Genomic DNA, 27958 nt, shown 5'->3' with positions numbered 1-27958 from the left:
CTTTGCTGCTCCACTCATTAACCAGTACACATACCCATCTCTTTTTCCGTGTCTTGGTCAAAAGCCACAGGCAGTTCAGCTCGAAGCAGAGCAGCCAGGGCAGGGATGCACACGCACAGCATCACCCCATCGGGTTTATTTCGGGGTGCTCCAGGCAAGCACTGGCTCCCCGCACGCTCCCACCCCGCACCCGGGCCTGGTTGCGCCAGGAGCCCCCTCGGCCTCTCCCCGGCCCTACGACCCCGACCTCGCAGCGCGACCTGACTGGGCTGCAGCCTGCCCCCGCCCGCTGCACCCCCCAGCAGCCCTCTCCTCCGGCCACAAGCCGCCCGCCTCGGGGACCCTCATCCCCACAAAACTCCCCCACGGCGCCTGCTCAAACGAGCCGCCCGAACCCGGCGGCTGACGGGCCCCGGCGCCTCCATCTCCCAGCGTGCAACGGGGCCAGCCCGGGGCGGAGCGCGGCCGAGCCCGCCGCGGGGCACACTGGGAGTTGGAGTCGGGCGTTGGCGGTTGCGCAGCATCCGTTGGGGGCGCGCGGCAGTGCTGGTCTTTCGCAGGAGCACGGCAGCCATTGCCGCCGCGGCCGGGAACAGCAGTTTCCTCGCGGCCCGCAGGACTCAGCGCTCGGCGACGGTGAGTGTCTGCGCCTCCATGACTCGCTCGGCGGCGGGAGGGCCGACGGAGGGTCGGGCGTCGAGTTGCGAGCAGGGTTCTGGCAGCCGGGCCCGGCCTTTCTTGTGGCGGCCCCGCGCTGAGGGGAGGGGAGCTGCTCTCGGAGGCCTCGCTGGCGCCGTGCAGGCCGCTGGCGCCGTGCAGGCCGCTGGCGCCGCGCAGGCCGCTGGGCCGGGCGTTCGGCGGAGGCCGCTGGGTAACCGGGGCGCGCCGGCAGCAGGCCGCGGGGGCCGCCGCGCTTCATCGCTGCCCCGCGGCTCTGCGTGGGAAGGGCTGGTCCCGGCCGGTGTGCTCAGGAGGACGGCTGGGAGCCGTCGGGGCTTGGACGCGAGCGTAAAGCTTTCGCGCCCGGCCGGGAGAGCCGGAGGGGCGAACGCCTCGGCCTGGGCCTACGCCTCGGTGACGGTGAACCCAAGGAGAGGCTCCCCCTGCCTTGAGGAAGCAGCCCCGTTCCGGCCCCGCTTCTCAGAAAGACGATCGAGCAGATGGTGTTTCGCTGCGGGCCCATGTTTCCCGAGTGGTTTTTGCTGGCGTGTGGTATCTTGTGAGCAAAGGCGGTTGCTTTGTGCTAGGGACAACGTGTGAATCTCTGCGACTTGCAGGTGTTCGAAAAGATGTCGCAGCCATTGTACTCCCTGGTGCTTGAGTAAATAACGGACAGATAGTTTGCACGTCTTATGCTCTATCTGTGACAGTTACTCAGGCCATGCGATCCATCTCATGTTCATTTCCTTTTGTGATTCTTCTGTCTTCCCCCACCTTGTTTTTCTGGAACTAAGAACTAAAAAGTATTGAACGGCAATTATGTAGTAGTTTTAACCTGTCGGCCTGTGTTGTTCCCAAAACGAGTGCTGTTGCCAAGGCGGCTGTTCAGCCATGTTTTAAAACACAAAGTTATGTAAGTCTGTCCTTCCTCTGCAAAGGCCTGTCTTTCCCTTAATACCTGCTGCTGGCCTTGCCTGTGTTTGTGTGGTAAGGATGCGTCAGAGAAGACAGTCTGTCAGAAGACTCGCTACTCTGCGATGGACCTGAATCAGTCCTCTGAACTGGATTCCACGACATGAAAATGCGAGTGTGAGCAACACAGAAGAAATGGTTACAAAGGGCAGCTTAGACTTTTGTAGGGGAAGCACAAAACTTTTCACGTGGAACCAATGAAATAGGTATCATCTCAGGTCATGGTTCACAAGCAGTTTAGGCTGAGCTAAGTAAGTGCTGTCACACTTCTATCCCTTGCTCCATAAGAAGCCCTGTATTCTGTCTTCCAAAGTTCTGGCACTCTAATGGCACAGTGGGCCCAAGTAATGGAGCTAATCAATAGAAACCTAATGAGTGTTAACAAGGAAGGTAAATCACACTAATTCAAAATACTGCATCTAAATGGTCTTGAACTACACTCACAGCTAACATAATATGTTGTCTGTTTACTCTGTCTGCTTTACAGCCCAGTATTGTAATATAAGATCACATTGTATTGCCATTCTTATAGGGCTTGGATTCTTTGCCTTTTGATTGACAGCAAGATCACTGAGAGAGCCAAATAATTAAAACTTTCTAGTTACAAGAACTTAAAAATTTTTTAATTGCATAAAATGAAAAAGTGGCATACTCAAACAATGGAGTTTCTCAAATTATGTATCCTGCATCAGTAGATAGTTTTGAAAATCTGAACATCCAAAATAACGTTTATTTTTGCCATTGTTGAAATCTCATAATAACAGAATATTTATTCTTTATAACTTGATAGACTGTTAAAAGAAGGTAATTTATGGTTAGTGCAAATTGAAATAATCTGATGACTACTGTTTATCTTTGGGGTGCTAATATAACTTTTATTGCAGCAGTTATTTCAGATGAAAGTAAAAGTTTTACAGTGTATTATGTTGCTATTCCAATGATTAGCATAACAGTTTTGTTCTTTTTTTGACTGCTGTTAGCCCAGTAAATTCATCTTTGAGCTTATTGAATGTTTTTTTTCTTGATCTGTGATAAAAAAGCCTTATTAGTCTAACAGCAAACAAAAACTGTTTCTGATACAAGAAGTCTTTTTAGTGGTAAGACTAAAAAGGACAAAAATGGGAGGTCTGTGCAGAGTCTGCTAGAAGTCAGTAAGACAGGATTTTCTCACTTCTCTGGCTATAGAGAATTGGGTTTTTAACATATACACCTAGAAGACAATAAAATGGAATCCTATTTAACCAAGAGTTATGAGGTTAAAGTGATCTTCATCACCCCATTTTAGGTTTGTTAATCTGATAAACAGTACTGTTTTTTCTTAGCATCAACCTTAAGATGAGTGGCTGCCGGGTCTTTGTTGGACACTTAAGCTCACGCGCTCGGGAACGGGACGTAGAGAAATTCTTCAAAGGATATGGACGCATACGAGAAATCCATCTAAAAAATGGATTTGGATTTGTGGTAAGTAATACCTTGTTTTCCTTTCTTGTGTAGGTACTAGCCTTGCTATGCTGATATCAAGGAAGGGAAGATGTGTAAGAGTGTAATAGTTCAAATGGGAAATGGAAAATATTAATTTGCATTTCAGATTGCTTTTCAGATGTTTGGATTACAGTTTTACCTGGTCTTGGCCAGGTTTTGCTCAAAATCTTGGTAATAATCTAGCTACATTAAATATATTGATCATAGTCTTCTGTGAACTTAAATTTTAACCCTTTTTTCTGAAGACAGTGTAAATATCCCATTATGGCATTACAAAACTTGACAAAGTCTTGACCTGGAGAAAGGTTTATACAGAACCACTTTACTGCTATCTTACTTCTAGTCTGGTTGGTCACACCTCTAAATAATGGCCTTACATAAAAGTGAAGTTCTTGGCTAAGACAACAGATGTAATAGCTGCATGCTGTTTGCTTTAAGCAGCACAGCTTTTAACTCTTGTGCAGCTAAAGCTGGGTGTATTCACCATCCATACATGTTCACAGGAGCTGTGTCTGTCAGACTATTAAATGAAATACACAGTTCATGGGATCTTAGTTTCCTACCGCTGCTTTCTAGAGCTCTGTGCTTCTAAATTGTTGTCCAAATTTTTACAGCTTTACAGGTTCCCAGATTGACTCAGGTTCAGCCTGTTTCTTAATTGTTATCTCCTGAGAACTAAGAATTAGCTGTTCTGGAGCAGTGAGTTCAATCTGGACAGGTTGAGATGCTGCCATTGCACTATGGCAGGCTTACATGCCATTCGTTTGGCCAAGATCAATCTCTTAAATGAAGTTATGAGAAAAGAACAAAAAAACAGGCTTTGCTTGCTGTAGTTTCATATGAGTATCTATGAGTATCTATATAAGAAGTATCTAGACTCCTATATGTGTCAGTTCCTGATTGCCTTGCAGTATGAGCTATGTCTTGTTGACTGCCACCAGTTAAATACCTGTCTCTTAAAGTCCGGAGATAAATGGCTGATCTAGATGTGAGCCTGAGTTTACTTAACATGTCTTTTCTAATTGCTGCTGTTTCTCAATCACCTTTCCCTGAGTGTTTCTCTTCTCTTCTCTTTTTGGGCAGGGCTGTTGATTCATTCAGGAACAACTTCTGTTCAACACCTGTACATGAGTCAGTCAACCCTCCTTTCTCTCTTCTTCAGTTCCTAAGCAGAAGCATTTTCTTTTCAGAGCTCACTAGTATGCTTAAATAATTGTCCAATAACTCTGTCTAAAAAAATTTACTGTTCTCATGATGAAAAATTTTTTCCTCACATCTGAACAAAACTTTGCCCTGTTTTACCTTGTCATCCCATCACTGTGTACCCACATGAGGAAAGCACTTCCAGCATCTCTGTAACTGTGGTTTAGGTTTTGGAAGACTCCAGCTGGATCCCCCTCGAGATGCCTTTTGTTCAGGCTGAATAAACATGGCACTCTCACCCTTTCCTTGTTCTCCAGCCTTCTGATAACTTTTGGTGGCCTTTTGCTGGTCCCCTTCCAATTTTTCAATGGTTTTCTTGAGCTGGATGGGTCAGAGCTGGACATGGTGTTCCAGATGTGGCCTAACAAATGCCAAGGAGGGTGGAATGGTCACATCCCTTGGTCTGCTAGCTGTACTCTCACAGCCCAGGATGTAGTTTGCTTTTGTTGCAGCAAGACCACGCTGCTGACTCATACTTGGCTGACTCTCCCCAAGGATTTCCGTGTTCTTCTTAGCAGAGCTACACTCCAGGCACTCAGACCCCAGCTTGTTCTGATGCTTAGGATTGTTCTAGCCTGGATGCAGGACTTCACATTTATCTTTTGTTAAAACTTTTGATTCTTGTTGGCCTAATTTTTCGGCCTGTCAAGGTCTATCTGTGTGGTGGTTTTTCCTTCTGGTATATCTATTTCTCCTCTCACTTTGGTGTCAGCCACAAAAATGGTGAGAGTGCACTCAGTCCGGTCATCCAGATCATTTTTCAATACATTGAATAGAATTATCCTTTGTGGTACTTTATTTATCATGGGCTGTCAGTTCATATTTAGTTTTTGTTATTTAAAATCTGAATTTGTAAACCTGCTACAAAACCAGGTGATTTTGATTGATCATTGTTGTAATGTTAAAAGCGTGCTTCATTGCGCTTGATTGAAATCATTGCTTGATCTTTGAAACTAATAATATTTACTTAAATTTTGTAGATTTCAGCGCAGAATTTTTTCAAACTTCCGACCATAAAGCTAGGTAGACTTGCAAACATTCAGTTTGTTAGAAACTAACTGAAATCATAACATTTGTAGGTGTTAACTATTGATACTCTTAAATACTGGGCATAAATGAATTTTCTCAGTCTTTGCATCATCATGCAAGGATGTGTGATGTTTCATTTGCTAGTGAAACAGATTTCAGTGCAAAAGGGGAAGATTACTTAAGCCAGTATTGCTTCTGGAAAACTTTTTATGCAAACACGTTCTTCAACTTGAGAAGTTTCTTCTCTGTTTGTTGCTCTCAAGCTGCAGTTCCACAACTTTTTTTTTCCTCTATCTGCGGTATTGGTTCAAGCAGTCCCTACCCAGCTGCTTGTTCTCACTGCTTTTTTTCTTTCCTTTCTCCCCTTGCCTCATTTGGTGTTACCACAGTTGTTCAGCCACATAATGAACCTACCTGGGAAGCTGATCTAGTTGAAAAATAACACTGTCTTTTTCACGACACCTCCTGAACAAAGTGTGCTGTTTTTCAGTTGGATGGGTTTCTTGACCTAGTTTCCTGCAGAGCTGTACTAACAGCTTTGCCAAGAACCAGTGGGCTGGATAGCGAGCAGAGGCTAATCAGGCTGACTAAAGCAGCATTGCTGCCAAAGTGAAGCGACAGATTCCATTGCAACAGTATATTAAATTGCATATTATAGCTGATCCAGGCCTGCAGGTGACCAGTGCTGAAGAAAGGCTTATGTTTCTTACTCTTCTTATTCAGGCACCTTTTTTGCCAGAGTTGTCACAGAATCACAGAATTTAATTTGCTCAGAAACAAATCAGAAGGGCTTTTTTTCTGGTTTACACTTTCCTTCCCAATTTAGTAAGAACTTAATTGGCACCAGAACTCTTGAAAGGGTTTTGGGAGCGCACAGTTCTGCTTTTGTTTGCAGTTGATCAGCTCGTGCTGTTATATAGGTTTTCCCTGTATGTAGGGCTGTGTTTTAAACTGAATGCCTTGAAGTAATCCCCCGAGCTATTTTTTAGAAAGCATATTAGGTATTTCTGTAAAAACTGAGGTAATTTAATTAATTTGTTTTATGTAGGTCCTGCAAATAATTATACTGAAATGACTGAGGGGGGCAAAGGGAGTTTGCAGGGTGGAAGGAGAAGAAATGATCATGAGTAGGAATATCTTGGCTTTTCAGTCATAAGCGTACAGGGCGTTTCAAAAAGATGGACCCAGTTTCAAAGCAGTATACATTTCAAATTGGGTCCATCTTTTTGAAACACCCTATACTAGGAATCCACTTCCCTGTTCAAAGTTCTGGCTGATGCTTGCTGCAGAAATCTAAAATTTATAAAGAAAATACGTTTTCTAGCATTTGAATATACTATGAGGGAAAATACTTTTTTATTCCTATTTTATTTCTAGGAATTTGAAGACCACAGGGATGCTGATGATGCAATTTATGAACTAAATGGTAAAGAGTTGTGTGATGAAAGGTAAGCATGATACCATAATTTCCCTTAAGAGCAGCAAAAGTTCTTTGTATCCAAATACAGTGCATTAGTTTGTCCTCTGACATTTGTTTCTTGTGGCTCTGTGGTGGGATACACCTTCCATAACTTTAGATAAAGAGATTCATTTGGAACCTAGCTACAATCTTGTAATAAAAGGCAGAGATAGTTTGGGGGTGGTTTCGAGCAGGGCTGACTGTTTTCTCCGCTTGCACTTATTTCTCCTTCAAAGCTAATTCAAGGTCTTATCACTAGAAATATTAGTAAAAATTAATTAAACTTTTTTTGTTGTTATTTATCTGTCGACTTCAGAAAATAGGGTGATGATAACCTCTCATTGTTTGGAGTGTTGCCCTTCAGTTTGCAACAATGTGGACTATAGTAATTGTTTGTTACAGTAATTTTTATTTTGATTATGGAAGCTGGATTTAGGTCATTAGGTGGTTGTTACTTATTTTGGTACTCTTTCCCTCTGTGATTATTCTTGGGCTCTTGTTGAGCCAATTTAATGGTTTCAGTCTGAATTACAGACCTATGACAATTTTCATCCAAGTCTGAGGGAGACGAATGAGACAAGATAGTACCACAGTTCTGGCTCTTTAAGAAATGCCAGCAACTCTGTTATAAATCAGTCCTTGCAAGGGCAAGATAATTCTTGTTTATGCACATGTGCTTATAGTTGTGAAAGATCTAAGTGTCAAATAGTTAAAATTTGGGGTTTATGTTTTGTTTGCTTGTTTTGTTCCTGTCTTAAGGGTTACGATAGAGCATGCTCGAGCCCGAAGAGGAAGGGGCAGATTCTCACAACGGTTCAGTTACTACCCCTCACAGAGTGGATCTAGGTGAGTGGTCTGGACTCTGTTTCCTACAAACACAGTAACTGAGGAACTGTATTGAAATGCTGTTTTCTTCTAGTGGTTGGAGTTAGGGGTCCAGCTCTGTTTCCTTGTATAGTTTCACAAAGTTTCATGTTCTCAAACCTTGCAGGTCCATTGCTATTACTAACCTTCTCTGGCTGAGGAGAAGATGGATTTTAAAGCAGTTTAACTGGCTCGCGGAGGTTCACAAACCTGCTATGAAATGCTCCCTCTCCATGTTGTAGGCACTACATTGGTGTTGCTTCCTACTGTTGCGTAAATGATGTGAAGAAGTAATGCTGCAGTTGGATTGACTGGTTTTAACACTAAATCAAGAAAAATGCCAGAGCTGCTCTACTGAGGCTTTTGTCATTAAACTGAGCTTACAGGCTAAGTAGAATTACTCTAGAACAATACTTCAGGGTATTTACCATCTAGCCAAGCTTTCACGTTTCCAGTTGTATGGTTATCAAAACACTTACTTCAGCACAGCATACAAAAGGAACTATATTTGAGAAACAGTGCTAGGGCACAAGTTACTAGGATACGCAAAAGTGTGCAAATACCAGTTGACTAAGTCCGCTGGTGGAGCGGGTGCCTCGCTGAAGGAGAGCCTCTGTCTGACAATGGAATTTGAAAAACACAACATAGCTCATATCTAGAGTACCTGTAGTGGACATCAAGTGTTTGTGGAGTTGTTCACTTTCAGTGATTTAAGCCAGTGGTGAACACTGTGCCAACTCGCAGTGGAGTTTGTGAAAGCTCTGCAGATTTGCATATATTCCACCAAACAACAACACATTATACCTTTGTATTTTATATTTACCTGTGTGAAGTAAATATGCATGGAATAAATTACTCTGCATAGGCCACAGCTATAAATGTTTCTACAGAGTAGAGTTTGGAAGAAAGACGAAAACTTTAACTGACATAAACCTCTGTGTTTGTTTCAAAGTCAGAATTGCTGCCATTTACAAACCAGTGTCTGGATCATCTAATTTGCATATGCAAATATGCTAATTAGAATGTTTTTTCTTTAGTGGCAGTAACCTTGATGCGGTATAATTGGTCCGAGGTCCAGGCTAAAACTGGACTTTTAAAGTAGGAAGTGTGATTGAAGGTCGTGGGCGTCTGACGTTGTAGTCATGTTCATGATGTCAGACTGCCGATGCCAGACAGGAAGAGACTGCGGTTTGCAATAATGGAAAAATGAGACTCAGCCTGCCAGTTTTGGGACTCTGGGACCTCTGTTTAAATGCCCGGAAGATCTGGATGTTCTGAAAAAAATTGGGACACTTTGAGGTATGCACTGAGATGAAATTGCCTGTGCTTCAGTGTACAAATCAATACGCACAATTTAGGATTTTGTTTCTGTGGGAGGAGAAGATGAGAATAATTTTCTCTAAGGTCAGTGTTCTTCATTCTTGAATCTTTTTACAGTAATATGAAGTAGTACCATTGTTAGAATCCTGCATTACTTATCAAAAGGCTAGCATACCTTTTTCCACACAGTTCTTAGATCCCTTTGGATTCAGAATGATGAGGATATGGAACAGAAATTACCTTCAAGGGCAGTGTTCTTTCCAGATGTCTTACTCTTCTGTATGAACATTTTCAAGCCACATTTTCATTTTTGAGAGGGTCTTTAATTTTCAGTTAAGTGAAAAACATCAGCATTCATTCAGGAACTGTGAACTGCCACAGTTATTTCAGGGCACCACTTATCTCGCTCTCATTTTACTAAAATAAGAGTATTTTTGTCCACAAAATTATCTAATATAGGTCATGGATGCATTTATAAATATTAACAGTTATTTGGAATTTGGAAGTGTGAGCTAAGATGCCTTTAAATTCCACCTTCTATCTCCCTGACATGAAGCAGAATTTATCCTACCAACTGAAAAATAAATTTTTATATTGCCCCTTTACATGAATATCCTCCAAAACCATATGTGAGAGCCAAGCCTGTCAAATACCAAAATGAAACTAATTCTCTTTACGTTATTTTCATTCTACTAAGCACTTATTTCAGTGTATCTAGAAAAAATGGTGGCTTTATTCACTGACTTGGTATAAACTTTTTTATCAAAATTGTTTTTAACCCTGTTGTAGCATGTCTCTTCATGTAGTGGACTCTTAAATATATTCTTGTCTAGGGGGAATCAAATCTGCAGTCCAGCAACAAGGAAAATATTTAAGTATTTCAGCAAACTATAGAAAACATCAGATTTCTTAAGTTCTAAATTCCTTACACTGGAGACTTTTTTTTCCTCTGAACCATTCTGGCAGGTATGGACCTCCTATTCGTACTGAACACAGGATCATAGTTGAAAACCTTTCATCCCGTATCAGCTGGCAGGTGAGTTAATATCTTCTTTTTTTACACCTTATTTTCCTACCCGGTAAGTAGGCTGCTCTCAGCCTAATTTCTTAATAAAGCCATCATAAATATTTAACCTGAATAAAAAATAAGCAAAAAGGCTTCAGTGATTACTAAAAATTAGCATTCAGACACTTAGAGAAGTCTTGTTTCACAGCTGTGCAAATAGTTCTATAACTAGATTTTGTGGTTGGGAACTGATTCTTGCATGTGTTTACCAACTGATCAAACTTTTGAAGACTCTTAGATTGTTTCTAAATTATTGAAGCATAGCATCCATCTCTTTGTATTGTTACACCTGGAAGTGCACGCCTTTGTTTTGGGTAAAATTTATGGTCTCTTCTATGTTTTGTAAAATATTTTTGTGACATGATGCATGATTGAGAAGTCTGGTAATATATCATTAAAAGGAGTCTTTGGAAAGCTACTGTGTGAAGTATGCTTACCATAGATATTCCCAAACTTTCAGTAATTATATTTTGAAGCTTCCTTACCATGTTTTTGTTTTTGTTTTGTTTTGTTTTTTCCCACCCCTTGCTAATGTTTTGATAATTTTTAGCTGGCTTTTAACAGAATAACCATATAATCAATTCCTTTAGTTGTATTCTGCACAGTATACAGCCTATAGAAAGTTATTTTGTAAGGGCACAGCAACAGATGCTGTTTACAAAAGGTGACTGAATAGTGGAGTTTAGTCTTGTTCATTAATCTTTATATTCTTTGAGTAAAGATACTTTAATTAGTGCACTGAAAGATGCAGTAGGACACGTGGAATGTTTAAAACCTTGGTCTTGCAGCTAAATCCGCATGAGGGAGCTGTGCGGCTTGCTTGGGACGCCGCTGGTGTCTTTCATAAGAGCTTGGGTACAGTCCATGCAGATAAATGGTCGAACTACATTTGTTTATCTTCTGCATGACAGGTTCAAAAGTTCATAATTGTACAGTTGTGTTAATTATTGAATAACTAGAAGAACAACTTCTGAGTTGATGTGATGAGCAAGTGGTTTTCATCTAAATATCTTCTGGTTATGCTATGCAGTTACGTATATGAAGAGATTGTTACAAAACACAGCACTTGGAAATGACAGTAGGGATGAGAGAAGTAAGCTAGAATGGAGTGTTAAGGAGAGTAAATCCTATAATACTGTTTAGTCTTAAATTCATAACTTGAAAAAAACCTTAATGTTTTTGTAATTTTTTTACTCGTGAATATTTATAATGGCTTTATTTGTACATACTGTTTTGAACTGAAGCCCTCCCAATTCACATTTCATACTGATGAATCTTTAGCATTCTAATTAAATGTTTTAATGACTCTCTTAAATATATGGTAAGTTAGCATAAGAGACTTCTTGATACCTGTCTAAATAGAAATCATTTGAAGCTGACATCCATATGCAAGCCTTATTTAGTTTTAAAGTGGTACTGCTTTGATACCAACTATAGTGCTTTAACTTCTTTTAACTATGCTACTTACACAACAGATTAAAATAGCTAATACATTAACAGTAGTGGCATTGTTCTTCCCTTTTAACCCTTGAGCTTCTAGCAAGCACAATCGGTATGGAATCTTGCTTTAAAACTTACATGCATAATTTCGTCTTTGGTATGTGCAGATCCCCATGCTTTGAGAACTTCTGTCTCCTTAAAAAGTTATTGTGATGGGATATTAAAAAGAAATGCATTCGGATCAGTTTCCTCAAATAGTTGGCTATATTGTTAATAGGTAATCTCATACCTAAGTAGTAGACACTGTCAGAATTCTCCATATTTTAGCAAACCAATATTTCTGCATGTTCAGAGCTTTCCATCCACCCTCATTAGTTCTTCAGTATCTGGGAATTTTCAAGCAGTTGGGAAAAGTAGATGTGTTACATCCAGATGTAATTTTTAATATGTGTTTTTCTGATCTATGGTTGTCCTATACCTTATTTTCCGTTGCTGCTAAGGACAACAGGGTATTCTTGTGCTGTTTAAGGTGAAGCAGAATAGTAAACCTATGATAAAATTTGATTGTTCCACAGGTTAAGTAAAAACAGATAACTTTAAAACATTCCCCTAATGATAGTAAATACCCTGAGCTTTTCTAACACATGCACCCTTACTCCTTTTTGAGCAATAATGTTGGCATCTTAATCATGTGGACATTACTGTTACAAGTGATATTTCATTATGATGATCCTTAGGATTCAGTGTATATTGTGGAAAGTCTGGGAGGGCCTGAATTTTAAAGGCTAAAGTTATTGAATTAGAAAATAAGTATGTAGGTAAACGTTTTCTAACTTCCTTTTGACTTACCAGTCCTAGTCTGGTTAAGATCTCACCGAATTGAGCAGAGCCAAAATTTTGTTCTTCATTTTTAAATGGGTCTAAACATACTGAGGTTGAAGTATTATTTTTAGTGGTGCTGTAGGGCCCATTTTTCATTTGCCATTAAGCTTTCTTTGTGTAAGCACAGGTGAAACAAAGAAAATCTCTATTAGTTTTAAAAATAAAATTATTTAATTTTAATTAAGAGATTAGATAAAACTAAGCCATGTTATACTCTGTAGGACATGTTCTAAAACTTTTCTTGGCTTTTTGTTTTGTATTTTTTTCTTCCCTAAGCGTATTTCTAACCAAGTGCATTTTGAACCTCTTCTAACAACCTTGATTTGGTTAACCCTCACTTTTCTTGTGTGGAGGAAAAAGAACCAAAGATTTGGGGGTTTTCTAGTGGCTGAAATTCTAGGGTTTGGCCTGTTCTGAATTTGCCTTTTGGTTCCTATGACACTTCTGTTTTTTGGCGATCTAGATCTTGGTTTGCCTGGGTTTGATCTCGATTGGCTAGCACAGGTCATCCTCGGGTTCTTTAGCCACTTCTGGAGACTGGCGACTATGTCCAGTGCTTTCAGGGCCCCTGGTACCTCCGTGAAGCGTATTGCTATGAGCCATCACTCTGCCTTTCTCATGTAAGAGAGTTCCTCTTGGCCAGCTAGGTATTGGACAAGCAACTCTTTGCTTAAGGTACCTTCTTGTATCATCTGCCACTCGTGGCATGTTGCGGTAAGTAGTCTGGAATTGTCAAATACCAGATACTGTTTGGTAAAAGTACTGCTTAAACTTACAAGAACGTTTAGCTTTTTAATGACCTTTTATATTACTTGTTTGTACTTTATCCTATTGCTGAACAAGTAATTTTACAGTGTCTGCATGTTTAGCCACTATTAAGTTAAATACAAGGGTGTCTATTGACGTGGCACTGTAGCGTGACAGATATTCAGGTGAAATATAAAAACATTTTTTCCCTCTGTAAAATTATTAGTTTTATAGTAATTACACCTTTTTGCTTTTAATTTTGCTGTGAAGTTGGGGGAGGTGAGGCATATAGAATGAATTTGTCTACTTATATTGGATTGTCATTTAACTGGGGTGTTTAGTCATGAAAAATTGCATTTAATACTATGTTGCTTTTCATCTGTTACCATTCTGATTTCAGTGCATATGTTGATATTTTAGGTGTTGCATTGTATTTTCGTAACAGCTGGCTTTGGGATGCAGGATTATTTTAAAAGCAATATTTTATTCACTGTGGTTCTAAAAATGAGGGATCATTTCTATAGGCAGCTGCTATTACATAGGCTGATTCAGAAACTTTTCTAAATTATATATATTTTTTATGAAGTATAAAAAGCATTAAGCAGTTTTAGCAGAGCAAGTTTTAGGCAGGCATTACTTACTGCTGGTTGACTCATTTGTCATCTGTTTAAGGCTAAAATGTTAACTTTTACTGCAGGACTTGAAAGATGTCATGAGAAAGGCAGGGGAGGTCACCTATGTGGATGCACACAGAAACAACAGGAATGAAGGGTAAGTTCATTTTGTGTCTAAATCCATATGATAACTGAAACTGTTAAAGGCAAGATTATCCTTGCAATGTAAAATAAATGAAACATAGATCTTTGGCTTAGGTGCTGAACTTTTTCTGATTTAAAAAAACAATCTAAATAGGGCCAGGGGAGTCTGCAAGTATTTTGTTTCTTGGAGAGCTTTAGAATGCAGTTTAATGGAGGACTGAGAGATATTTCCTCAGCTGGTGCAGGTTTGTGTAGCTGCTTGGATTTTCTCCATCTCATTGCAGTTGAGAGCTCTGGTAAGGTTTAAGAAGATGTGAGGTACAGATCGCTAGGACTGTTAACATCACATTTTCCTGTTAACCAAGTTAAAAATTAGCTTTCAGAAGAGAAGACATCAAGCTATGAATCAACAGATTGAAAAAGGCTCAAACTTGTTATTCTTGCTTTATCAATGTCTCTGAAAATTTTTCTTCTTTTCCCGATGGTGTACAGGGTTGTGGAATTTGCATCCTATAGTGATATGAAGAGTGCACTGGAAAAACTGGATGGCACTGAGCTGAATGGACGCAGAATTAGATTGACTGAAGATCACAGAAGGCATAGGTATGTCACCTGACCTGATAAAATTCTGCTGAGGGTATGGATTTGGGTACTATTGATGCCAAAGTTTATTATCTGATTCTTTGGCCCCAAGCTAAATGTCACCGCACAGAACCACTTTCTAGCAGCGTAAACAAATTTAGATAAGAACTAACTTGCTGAAAACAGGGTAAGCAGAGCACTTTTGTATGAGAGTAAGGAGCTTTTTAAGATAAAAATTTATATTTAAATAAAAGGACTTTTTTAAAAAGCTGTTAATTTTGGTATTATTAATTTAATGAAAAGCTGCTTCACAGTCCTTCGAAATGTCTTTCAAATAGTTGTGAAAAACAACTTTTTCATCAAAGAAAAACAGTTTGCTAGCATTATTCCCAAAGCACTTCTGCCATTTAGTCATTTAAGATAAACATGTTAACTGCAGCTTCTTCATTGTCTCTCTGAAAAACAAATAGATTTATTTTCATGAGAAAAGGGTTGCATAACTAAGGAAGGTGTTAAATTCTCTGGCCTTAAAATGTGCTCATGTTCGCTGCATTTAAAGACTTGTAGGATCTTGAAAGAAACCCTAACTAATCTACATGGGTATTTCTAGAGATAATAAATACCACATGTATCATTTTCATTTCTGTGCTTTTCTCTATAGATGACTAAAAATTTGCTTGTCTCCTCCTGGTGGGGGCAGGGGGAAGGCATTTTTAATTAGGCAGCTCATATTTTGCCATGCTAGCAGAGAATGTCAAGGCTTAGCAGCTCCTGGTAGCCTTGGCCTAAGAAGATACTGTTGTGATGGAACTTAGCAGAAATCTTGCAGCACTCTGAAATAATTGAATGCTGTGCGTAGCATATTCAAATGGATGTGCTGTGCATACAAAGTAGTTGAGAATTTAAACTGAGTACTTTAAATTTAATAGGGGGTGAGACTACAGCTTTTAATTGTGTTTCTCTAGAAGCAGATCTCGATCAAGGAGTTACTCAAGATCTCGGAGCAGGTCCAGGTCTACAGGATCTTCCAGATCGGACAGCCGGTCCAGGTCCAGGTCAAGATCAAGGTCCAGGTCCCGATCACGATCCCGATCCCGGTCCCGATCTCGATCCCGGTCTCGTTCTCGCAGTCGTACACCTAAGAAGAGCTATTCCCAGAAAAGCCACCGCTCCAGCTTGCTAGCTTCTTCCCCATCTCCCTCTTCTTCTAAAAGAAAATCTCGTTCTAGGTCGAGCTCTGCTCGTAGCCGCAGTTAACCTGCTATTAGAGATGTATTAATGCATTTAATTTGATTCAAGTTTCTTGAAGACTTGAGACAAATTATACATGAGAACTGGGAGGGGAAGAGTTAAGATGATGAGAGGATAACCTCCTTTTACATTGCCAAAGTGCCTGTCATCAAATGGGCCATCTCTGTGAGGAGAGGCTGTCAGCTTTCTCCTCTTCAGTGAAGTCTGGAGTGGGAAGTCTTTTTATTTTTTTCCCTGCTATTAGTAAACATTTATATCATAGATATATTATGTACACATAATGCTGAGGTAATGGGATGAGACAATACGCTGCTTTCTCCCTCTCTTGCCCCCCACTTTCCCCTCCACCTGCAAGGCCTTTGACTTCCAAATTACTACGTTAGCTTTTGTCCTTGGTATTAAATCTGAGAAGAGGAAGTATAGATTTTATTCCGTTACGACTGTGTGGCTACTTTTCTGTGTAAGAATGAGTGGACCAGCTGAATTTAGTTTAGAGTTCACTTTTTTCCCCTGTTGCTTGGCTTTACAGGCTGTTTAAGTTCCAGCTTTAAATTACATTGATAATATGCTTAATTTGCAACAGACTTTCAGGAATACCCGTCAATCAGTTGAATATTGCTCACTTGGTTAGTGAATCAATACAATGTTAACCAGTAATGAAAGCTGGAATTTCCTGTTAAGATGAAACATACCATCCAGTTGTCAGTATTGGGAATCCATTCTACTAATTTTCCAGTAATTCACTAGTATGTGGTATTGTATGTAGGGGCCTTATTTGACAGGTGACTCCATAAAACTGCACAGAAAATGTCAATATGCATGTCCATGTTTTTGATGTTTATAAAAGTGACATAGCTCTCATACCCAAACGTATGATACTGAATAACATGTGTATGACTAGCAATAGACTTGATGGAAAGGAAGGTTATTTTAGTAAATGACAGCAGCAAAAAATCCGAGGAAAAGTGTAGTCAGTTGTGACAGAAAAAGTTAATCATGTTAAAGCATAAAGAGGATAATTTCTTTAAATCTCCTGGATGCACAGTTGTTTTGATTAATAGAAATTTCCACTGCAAATACTGTTTGTTCTTGTAATTTGGAATTAGATTTTTTTTAACTTCTGTATCGTTAAAGAAGGGAAACATTTTTGGAAAAATATGTAAATTAATCCCAAAGTCTTATGTGTGTTTAAATGTACCATTCCTAATAAAATAAAAACTTTTTCTGGCTTACCTTGCAGTTTTGTTTAGCAATTTTACTGTTGCTGGTGTTCACTTTGTACAATCTTCCACACGTGATCACAGGGAAATGTATTTGAAGGTGTACCCATATGGAAGCAAGCAAAATGTAAACTGGAAACCAGTTATGACACATAAGTAACCAGATGCTGACTAATAGGAGGACAGAGTAAGGTTTTACTGTCGTGGCCATCAGTGGCTGTTTGCACAGATGGCAGACAGTATTTCTGCAGTCCTTCCCCTTCCTTTCAAACAGAGGAACCAGCAACTAAATATTCATAGGTGTTGGAGTCTTCCTATAGGTAAAATTATGCAGGGTGGTGTGTGTTACCAGTGCAGTGTGATACAATGGAAATAGACCTCTCACTATTTTTTTTACATGTTTGTCAAGGTGGCATGCAGTGGCTCTTTGTCCCCCTAAGATATACAAAGGTGTTCAGGTGAGGAAAAGGTGAGCTTTTGAAATCTTAACAATATAAAATCTGATCTTTCTCTGAGGAAAGATTTGTTTATGGTAGATGTGAACTTGGCAGCTTTCTCTGTTTATTTGAAGGGCAAAGATAGGAATCTTCAGCAGCTAAAACAGCTTAGAGGAGAGGATGAGACCCTGGTTACTCAGCTCTTAGTTATTTCTTTTGGTGTATTAATCTAGGTGCCTGTAGAAATAATGGATATTGAAGCCCAAATTTTTATTTATTGTGTACATGTCTTTTTCTTCCGTGATATTTTCCATGTCAAAAAAGCTTAAGCCCTTAAAACATATGTGAGCAAAAGGTCTAAAGAACACTGAAGTTGTACCCGTGTTCCTGGGAAAAGATGTTATCTACAAGTCAGGTAGGCATCGTGATTGGTGGACATAGACTTGCTTAGTAGACTAGGGAACACATTATAGTCTGAAACTTGGCTGAAATATTAATGTATTTCAGAAATCAGATAATTTTAAAAATAAAGCATCTTTAGACTCTGTTGGAACAAATTTGTCTGTATCAGGTGCCTTGACTCCAACTTTACAGAGCACAGGAATGTAAGCTCTGCTTTAAAACATTGGTAAATAGACTAATGTATTAAAGTAATATCTTTTACAGGCAGCATGTTCCAACATCTGACACTTTCCGTGAGAAAGCTGGGAATCATCCTTTCCAACTGGCAGAAGGCTGCTGCTCCCAGCCCTGCAAAGCTGAAAGGAACAAAGCTCTGAAGTCATGATGCATCTACAAGTAAATCTGTCATTGCTCCTACCCTTACACTGCTAACCTGATCCTTGAAGAGCAGTTTTCATAAATTTCTCGTCACCAAAGGGAGGTGACATAAGACAATACAAATGTTAAATTTATATCTGATTCAAAGATTCCACTTGTACCTTGGCGGTGCAGTTGGGAAATATGGCTGAGATCATCTAGCAGCTTGCTGCTGGCAAGACAAGGTGCCATCCCTGTGTCCGTTCCTTGTCTTGTGCTAGCTCTGATGCTCATCTGATCCTTCAGAAGCCAATTCAATAACATCACAAAATGTGGGTACTTTGGGTCTTCCACCATACTGCTTTTTCCAGTCCTCTCTGGGAGGGAGGACATGGAATTATGACCTGGGGTATAACTCTCTTGTGACCCTGTTTGCCTCCCTCATAAACACAAGTATCCTATTTTTCCTGGCTTTATCCTCCCATTCTGGTCTCCAAGCAGACACTCTTCAAACAGAACACCATCACTCTCCTTCTGTCTGGGATTTCTTGTGCTTCTCTTATCACAGGACATTTCCATCCCAGAAGAAGCCTCATGCTACAGCATGCAACTGTTGGCAGCACAGGGCACAGCTAGAAGTGGAGCACTGCAATTAGTTGCATTTTGGCAACTGGCATATCCAGCTGCAAAAAAAAGAGTGTATTTTCTGTGATGTTTATGGCACTTCTTTGTTATTAATTACGTTTTTATCAATTTAACACAGGACTCTTCATCTAAGAGTATCCCAGCACTTTGTGAGGATAAACTTTTATTATACTCAGCCACATCACATCTCTGCTTTACAGATGCAAAAAGGAAAGCAAGTGATGGGGGTGTTCACCTGCAGCTGCCAAACCAGGAGATCAGAAGGAGGAATGTGCATTCAGCCAAGGCCAGGACACCTCACTGAACAGGTTCAGCTCTGGCTTCAGCCATCTAGTGCCTGTACTTGCTGCTGCTGCCTCTGGAGCCATGAAATGGGCTCAGAAGGGTTTTGGTTCCTCTCAGGAGATAAGAAGTTTCTTTTTCAAAAATGAGGTGAAGTAGCAGCTTGCTTCCAAGTAGGAAGAAATGCCCCAGGATCTGTACCTGCAGAGCTCTGCCACTGCTCTAGCAGAGGGTCGAGGTCCATGAGTTCTGAGGTGGGAAGTTCTCCGCTCTGCCTGCTCCTCCTGCTGCACCCTGATCTTAGAGCTGAGTGCTGTCCAGTTCCTAAGTGGCTTCAGTTTTCTTACAAGGGTTTTGGAAGCCTGTTCTTTGCAGTCTGTTCCCTCCATTCCCCTTCCTTAACCATTGTTTGCTGGGAGACTAATGCTCTGTGTGTACAGTACCTGAGGGTACGTTTCCCATTTTACCAGCCCTGCAGTCAGCTACCCCTCCACCCCCTCTGTTTGCAAATCTGCAAGAGAGTTGCTAGCCTTTCCCCCCTGAGGGTGATTTCCTAGGACAATGACACTGATTAGCTAACAGTTATGCCTGGCAGAGGGCTATAGCTGGGGGAGCAGCACAAGCAGAGTGCTCTGTGACCGTCAGTTTAAAGGAGGGGATACAGCAGAAACACTGACTCCACATGGGAGCCTTTCAAGCCTGGGATAGAGTCAGCACCAAGAGGAAAGCACAAGGGTTAACAGGTTGGAGGCCTGGGTTAGAAACAAGGACAAATTGTATGCCGTAGTGAAATACTAGCTAATGGTAACTGTGTGTCTGGGTAGTCTAAAGATGTTCAAAGGACAATCACTATTATTGATTTGCTGGGCTTAGAACCATGAGGGAGAGGAGAAGAGTGCAGGGTAGAACCTGTTCTTCAAGATTAATGTTGGGCTTAAAATAGAAGATAGAGCTTCATTGCTAATGAATGATACTTCTGTGTTGTGTGATGGCTTTTTCCTGTAACCAGGGATGTCTCTCCTTTTTCACTCTAGAAAACCCTTGCACTCTGTGGGCATTTGGCAGTGGCAGGTTGAGCTGGAAAGATCCACATCAATATGCTTAGAGTAGATGTTTCAGTTCAGACCAAGAATTGCTCTGTATGTGTGTATGTAGGTGTGATACATCACTGGAGACCCTCAGATCAGGTTCAGCGGGATCCTACATGCGCACTGGATTTGTTTTACCCAACAGCCAGCTCTCTGACGTTCTAAGGCAACTGACTTCTCTTGGACATTACTTTGTGATTCATAGAGGTAAGATGTAGCAGTACACTCTTTTAAAGGAAGTGAGTACCTACTGGCTCTAGCCGAAGTTATTAAAATCTGAAAATGCTCCCACCATAGAGCACTGAAAGCAGAGGTACCCAAACCGTTGTTAAAATTTGGGTCAGGTTTTAGCTGGGGAGGTAGAGTGGCAGTGGTGCAGCATATGCTGGCACGATGATGGCAGGAAAGACACGTAAGGAAAAGCTATACAGGTAAAGGAAGAAAAGTGTATGAAATATTTGCATGTCACTTTTATAGCTGAAAGAAGTATTCCTCAAACTCAGTGAATGAGACTGTGGATCTAGGCCTCACTCAGCGCCATGACTTCTGGTTGGGATTTTTGTAAGTGCCTCGGGACATCAGGAATCCGAGCCACCAGCATTCCCGCTACCAGTCAGAGCTCTGCAAAGCAGACTGTGTCTGCCTAGGCCATGGGCAATCTGTCCTGCTGGCACTGACCACCAGACAACCAGTATCTGGCCTCTCTAGACAGCCTGGCCCTACCATGCCTCTCACCAAAGATGGAATTTAGCAGAGCTGGAGTTAAACACAACACCTAGTGCTTCAGCCTGAAGTGTTGTTTTTGATTGCACTTGGCTTTCTTCATTCTATGTCTTTTTCCCAATAAAGCTTCCGATCACACTGGCTGTTTAACAAACTGCTGTTTCTTAACATGGCCATTGCCATGTTCTCTGCATCACTGCCAATTCCTGTGGATACCTAACTGAAAAGTGATGTGGTAAAAAAACCTAAGTTTTTTATATGTTTAAAAAGCTTCCTTGTTATTTTCCTTCAAATTCTCAGAGCCTATTTCTAGCACTGTGCAAGAACCACTGCTGATTATGGTCTTCAGGTTTGCCAAAATGCTCGCTGCAAGCTTTCTGCCTTTATCTGCCCTCCATGTGTTTCAATTTGCTTTACCTTTTCGCAGTACTGGCACTTGGATGGTCTAAAATCCACATCTGCTCGTTGTACATACTCTCCTGAGGTTTTTTTAGCACAGTAGCTTGTAACTCTCATCCTTTAACACCAAAATAATCACACTATGCTGTATTTCCCCGTGAGAATGGATGATACTTAGTATGTAACTTTTGAGAACCCAGATCTTGCAGTGAACACCTTGCAAACTGTGAGTGAATTTACTAAACTCTGCTAAGGCCTCGTGAACCTGCACTGTGCACTTTCCTACCCTGCATTTGTCTGGACTTCCTGAACAACAGCAATAGCTGTGTGCAGAAATAGAGTGTGGTGAGTGTGGTTTCTGCTTGTACTCACGGGGAAGAAGTTGTGGTGTTACGTAGCAGCCAGGACTACCTTGGACTTGGGTCTAAAGCTGCCCCACACGCTTCTTCACCATGACTGTGCAGTTTCCTAACAGTGAGGTTTGTTCAGTATTTAGGCAATTAGATTTCAGGGTACCAGAGCGCCAGCTGCGATGCTGTGCCTGAGGGAAGCTTTAGCACACCTTATTATCAGATCATGTGAAGGCTGTGAAGAATCATAGAATCAATGTCCTGAGTTGGAAGGGACCCACAAGGATCATTGAGTTCAGCTCCTGTTCCTGCATATGACAACCCCACAGTTCACACCATGTGTCTGAGGATGTTGTACCAACAACTGTACCAACAATTCACGATATATTCACCAGTATGCAAACATCACCACTAGCATCCAGACAAAGGACTCAATTGCAGTGACCAAGAAGAAACAGTAAAGGCATCAGCACAAATTATCTGTCCTTGAGAAGCACATCGCTGTTATAGCTAGTCATTTATTCCTTCAGAAGGAACTGCTAAGCCAGCTTCAAACAACATTAAAAATAGCAGTGTTTAAGGGCAAATAGATCACTTGAAGTATAAATAAGTATTAAAATCACCAAACAGAAGACCGACATTCTTTCAAACTAACCCCATTGTGGAACACTCCAACATCAGAAATAAAAAAACAACAAGCAAACAAGACATTAAGGCAACTGAAATACAAGCCTACTAACAGACCAGTCTGCTACCACTCTGCAATAACCCCTGGTAATAGTTGGCTCTTGGCATTTCAATAACAAAGTTAAGACTTCGGAAATGAATGGAAACATAACTTGTTGGTACGTATTTCAACAGCCACTGTATTAAACAGGTGAGAGGTTTGACATATTGGTGGATGGACCAGTCAGAGGTGCGTGACTGGACTGAATGCAGGGGGGACAACCAAGTATGAAAAACGCAATTTATTCCCTAGCACGGGCTTTTATAAGATGGCAAACATTTCATTACATCCTACCAGCATAAATAATGCTATTCGAGGAAACAGAACCCTGTAGATATACACAAATATTATTTTGTCATTTAGAAATTTCATATTTAACAGATTTTATCTGGCACCAAAAATGGGAGAGAAAGCAGGTATCTATTGTGATCTACAAATTGCGGCCTTTGGAATTGGACAGCATGTAAATTTAAAAAAGCACACAGACACACACACAGAGGTACTGGACCACACAAATACCTCTAGAAACCTTGTAACAAAGACCAGAACGGTTTGCAGGACGGCAGCAGGCTGTGCTTCCAAAGAGCATCCAGCCCTTCAGAGCTCTTGCCAAGGGCCAGCGCACCGTGAGCAGGGGCAAAGGCCTCACCTCTGCTGCCGCGGGGGACCCGGGCCGGGTCCCTCCGGGGCTGCCCCGGGCCCTGTCCCTCCGGGGCTGCCCCGGGCCGGGTCCCCCAGGAGCTGCCCGGGTCCCTCAGGGGCTGCCCCGGCCCCTCCGTTCCCGCCGTCTGCGGCGGCGGGCGGGCCGCCCACCAGGTGGCGCTGTGACACCGCCGCACGGCTGCGCCCGCGCTGCCACAAGCAGGCAAAATCCGCCTCAACAGAGCCCCGGTGACCCAAACCGTGGCCTTTGTGGAAGAAAAAAACACACACACACGCACACAAAACCATAACAGCACCCCTGACTAGAGCACTGGAAACTCTGCCTTCCTCCCCTCGTGTGGTTTCCTGCACGCTCACCTGTCGGGGAGCGGAAGGAAGAGGTGGGGGAGCAGGGAGGGTGCCTCAAAAATCAGCCGAGGAGCTGAGCCTTGTGCAGCTCTCTCAAAGGACCTGCTGGAAGCCACGTCTGTGTGTTCTGTTGTTCTGTGTCACATCCATCTCCCTGACTCTCCATCACTTCCTCAAGCCCTTGGAAGTCCCTCTGTCATGATGGCCACTGTGAGGACTGACCTGAAGGGCTGCTGACCTGTTTCTCCAGCCCAGCTGCAGCCCTGGGGTAGCTCCCCAAATCCGCACAACAGCTTCTGAAGGACAGAGGCACAGCTTCACCAAGGGCCCAAGTTGCCCACCTTTGTGACTGCTGGCAGGGCAAGTGCAGGAGACAGAGAGATTGAACTGAGATCCAGATACTAAATTGCAACGGTAAAAACCACAAACCAATAACTCAGGAAACCTGCACAGGCTAGTCTTAAGAGGAGAGTGGTTAGCAAGGCTTAGAAGTAGCAAGAGCTTACCAATGTTTCTCTTCTGCACTAGACTGAGAAATGTAAAATTGTCTACTGAGGACCCAGCCACCCCAGCATCCTTATCCTCCCCGCCCCCTCACTCCATGTACCCACAGCTGCTTCCCAGAACTGGAGCTGCACCCTTCTCCCGCCATGACCCGGTTTCTAGCCAGTGTTAGGTGTACTCTAAATATTGCCTCCCCTCCAAAGGAGTCTGGTGAGAAAGAGGCTTCAGGAAAGAGCTTTTGGCTTGGTCTGGAGAAAATTTCTTGCCGTCTGGGTGTGACTTCTGCGTGGAATGCTTTTCTGCTACGTTTTACCACCCAGTGCCCTGAAGCAGCTGTCTCATAACGGGGCTGTCATTCCCTGGAGGCTGTCCTGTGGGCTAGCTGAGGGCTCTTTCTCCAGGTGTGCCTTGCCCAGAGACCTCTGGCCCTCACCAAGCCACCTCCTCAAGGCAGCCTCTCCACACTCCAGTCCTCTGCCAATATCAGGACTCCACAGAGGCAAGCACCCCACAGCATCCACCATCCCCCATGAAGGTGCCCAGTTCTTCCTCATCACCAGTGGCAGCACTGACAACACTCTTGCTCTTCCTACAGTGCCTTGCTAACACGCCTCCATCATCCATGTGCCATCATCCAACATCCACGCAATACCACTGGCTTCCTAGCAGCCATCTCCCTGGCCCCAGGGGCAAGGGCCTCTGAGTCTCAGACCATGCAGAAACGTTCCCCTTCACATCCCTTCCTCTGCATCCCGGCTTCACTTGTGTTCCTTTTTATTCCAAGTAGCAGGTTCAGGCCATTTTCAATTCTGAGTTCTCCAAGAATAAGCACCAAAATTCAAAGGCAGTGTTTGAGAATATTATCCCTACGTATTCAAACAAATACTTCCCACCATTTCATTTACCAAGAAAACACTCCCTTGTGGAAAGCTTTTCTGGTCTTCAGTATCTCTGGGACTTTGAGTGTCTGCTTAGGGCGAGACCGTCACTGGGGCCTTGCCCCACTTCTCATTTGCAGCAGACCGCACACGTAAGGAGAGCAGGGGAAGTGGCTGCTCACAGCAGGGTGGGAGGCAGCTGCTCACACTTCAGAGCCCCTGAGGCTGCCGGCAGGCAGGAAGGGCTGCTCGTGACGCTGGGGTGTGAGGCCAGCCCGCGACGAGGAAACGGCGAGGCCGATGGGACGTGAAAGCTGCGCGTATGCCAAAGGCAGGACGGAAGTGTTGTAGGGGGCAGCCCTATTTTTAGCCACCTCTTGCAGAACTTCGCTAGTGCTTGCTGGAGTCAACGGCCCTTCTCCTTTCCTTGATGTAAGCAGCGCTGAGTTCAGATCTGTTTTTATTTAGCCACTCACGCAACAGTATTGACTGAAATGTCCCTCCAGCTCCTTGGACTCAAAAACACCCATGGTCAGAGAGCTCGAGGTAAGGAGAACAGAAAGTGTCTAACACTTCCCTGTCTCCATTTCAGGGCTGCAAGAACAAGAAACCAAAGCTGAGGCTGCAGAGCATGACTCTTAGTCACATCAGCGGGGGATTTTGCAATACAGTGGGTGCAGGGCACAGGGCAGACTGTGTGCAAGCAAAACTGAAGTGCTTTGCAAGGGCACTTGATTGGGGTTCTCCAGCTGCAAGGCTCAAGTGATTACCGTGCAACCCTCACTTTCCTGCTCCACTTCAACCTGCTCGGCCACTCGAGGTGTGTGGGAGGTCGAAGGGTTTAACACACCTCAGATTAGCATGGGGCATTGTGGAGAGCAATAGGCTGCCATGAATGTTCTCTGCCTCGTTCCTTTTAACATTTGTCAGTATTAAATGACTCCTGCGCCTGTTGTAGGGAAATACACAGGGAGAAGCCATTCCTACGGCAGACTAGAGAGAAGATCAGGTAGCAATCCAGAGGAGCAACCATGGGGAAGGAATACGAGCTGTGACTTTTCTGTACAGGCTGTAACCACCAAGACAAATTTTAGACTGGTTCCAGTTGCCAGGATTTTGGATCAGTTTGACTTGCAGGATTCAGTTCAGGGACAGGCTTGAAAGGGTGGTGTGCAGGCCTGGCAGACCTGGTCCCCCTGCTTGTTGTCAGAGAGGAATAAGATTGCTGTAGGGATGGGAGAAAAGCACATTTGGAGCCAAACTAGATGCAGTTCTGGGGCACTTCCAGAGCAAACTCTTCCCAAGCGTGGCAGTAGTGAGGAGCAGCAATGGGATGAGCAAATTAAAATCATGCCTGCTCTGCGGCTATAGAGCTTGATGTGACTAAGAGGGCAGCCCAAAGCCCTGTCTCATACACAAGTCTCCCTGCTATAACTCTTTCAAAACCACACATTTAATACCACTACCAGAAGGCTAGAGCTCCCAGAGCCCCTCAAATATCTCTCCAAGGCTCTGCTTAGTATCCCATGTTTCATACTGTCCTTCATTCCTATGATGGGTACATTAGCTATATAGCCCATATAGACAGATTAGTTAAGGTAGGATATGCAGCTCTTGAATGAGAGATGTGGATGGAGAAGTGCTTTGTACAACAGCAATTTTATTTCGAAATGAGAAATCCTTTATAAGGAGGTAGTGAGGGGAGGTTATTGCCAGTGCCATTGCTGTCCAAGGGAATGTGCTAGAAAGTCGCTTTGGCCTCTAGATGGCAGCCCTATTGCTCACACGCCAAAATGCTGAAAAAACACAGAAACGCCTTCCTTTCAAAAATGGGGCATAAAGACAGACCTTGCACTTCAGTAGTCCAAAATGCATTGAAAACGAACTGGATTTGTTTTTTCCTCTCCTCTTGTTCAAAATGAAAACTATGGATTTGCCCACTCTGGACTCTGAACTTGCCTGCACCAGACCAGGAATCGTTACCTGGGAACTGACCCTGGCATTTCTGAAGCTGGTGGCAATCAGGGAGGTGGCAGCTCCTGGAGGCCTCACGCCTGCACACGTTTGGTGTGTGCTTTGCCTGGTGCACCAGCAGCTGCCCTGGGCTGAGAGCCAGTGCCTTCTCTGCGATCAGAAGGGTCAAAGGCTTTGCTGCTGTACTTGACCTTTAGGGAAGCATGACTGTGAACTTCCACAGAACCTAAACCTCACTTTGCCAAAGCTATTTGCATGGTAAATTGCTTTATTGTTTCAATTAAAAAATGCAGCCAGGCATTTAATGTCTCCCATCCACAGCCACTCTGTGTGATTAACTTTCCACTTTAAGGTTTGAATGCATCTTTTCTTCTTTAAGCATGGGGACAAAAAGGGAGAGTTAATGCTCCTACTGCTGATAGATGTATCTTCTTCATGCTCTCTCTATGTTACATGAGGTAAACTGGCCTTTGGAGGGAGAAGAGTCATAAATATTTTCTTGTGTGAATGGTGATACTGGCAGTGGGAATCTGTCAAAGCTGCCTATTAGCAGGAGGTGTTAATAGACAGTCTTTCTAATTGACTTAAAAGTTACTTAGTTGACCCCATTTCTATATTTCCTGAGAACTCATAGTCATCACTTCTTTCATCCCTGCAAGACCCTAAGAGCTAAGTGCCGTAGTCTAAGAGGGAACTGAGGCTGTCAACCAGACTTTAAAGGTGTTTGGTATCTAGAGATGGGAACTGGGGTTTACATGTCCAATCTGATTGAAATCAAAAGGCAGCAGGAGCAATGCCCTTTTGAAATCCAATTAGGCATTCTGCCGGCATCTTTAAGTGCCTCGATACCTGTAATGCTCCTCCCTGAACGACTTGCGGGAAGTGTGTGTCACAACCTGCATGAACAAAGTGCGCAAATAAGGCAGACGAGACATCCACAGGCTACAGAAATGTGACTTTTTTTAATTGATAGTTTGAGGAAGAGATAGGAAGATAGAAAGAACATCCTCTCAGTGCATAATTCTGTCAAGCCAGTGCCCAGTACCAGTGATGACCCTAGAAGTGAAGCAGGGCTGATTCAGTTGTCCTCCACGGCCAGCAAAGCTGGGGGGCTCAGGAATGCACGTCTCACATTATAGGCAGGTGTCAGATCAGTCTTGTCAGAGTTGGGCTATCTTCTTCCCGGTGTTGAGAAAGAGCAGAAAGGAGACTAAGTACATAAGGAAAAGGGGAAACAACGTTTAAA

At 42.7% G+C, this 27958-nt stretch overlaps 1 protein-coding gene and 1 long non-coding RNA gene across 2 annotated transcripts; both read left to right on the top strand.

The window, feature by feature from the left end:
* Positions 1-498: 498 nt before the first annotated feature.
* Positions 499-16947, top strand: LOC308040502 (serine/arginine-rich splicing factor 5-like). Its single transcript, XM_080344554.1, has 8 exons — positions 499-636; positions 2955-3093; positions 6724-6794; positions 7565-7651; positions 9956-10025; positions 13822-13895; positions 14375-14485; positions 15430-16947. Exons 2-8 carry the CDS (start codon positions 2968-2970, stop codon positions 15719-15721), a joined length of 831 nt encoding a protein of 276 aa, XP_080200680.1. The 5' UTR covers positions 499-636; positions 2955-2967; the 3' UTR covers positions 15722-16947.
* Positions 16948-18431: 1484 nt separating this feature from the next.
* Positions 18432-20341, top strand: LOC308041471. Its single transcript, XR_013922233.1, has 3 exons — positions 18432-18463; positions 18977-19084; positions 20214-20341. It is a non-coding gene; the product is annotated as an uncharacterized lncRNA (long non-coding RNA).
* Positions 20342-27958: the final 7617 nt, after the last annotated feature.

Source organism: Nesoenas mayeri, assembly GCF_963082525.1.
Source record: "Nesoenas mayeri genome assembly, chromosome: 5".
NCBI classification, from domain to species: Eukaryota; Metazoa; Chordata; class Aves; order Columbiformes; family Columbidae; genus Nesoenas; species Nesoenas mayeri.
The sequence above is the reverse complement of the archived record's forward strand: the minus strand, read 5'-3'. Positions and strand labels throughout refer to the sequence as shown.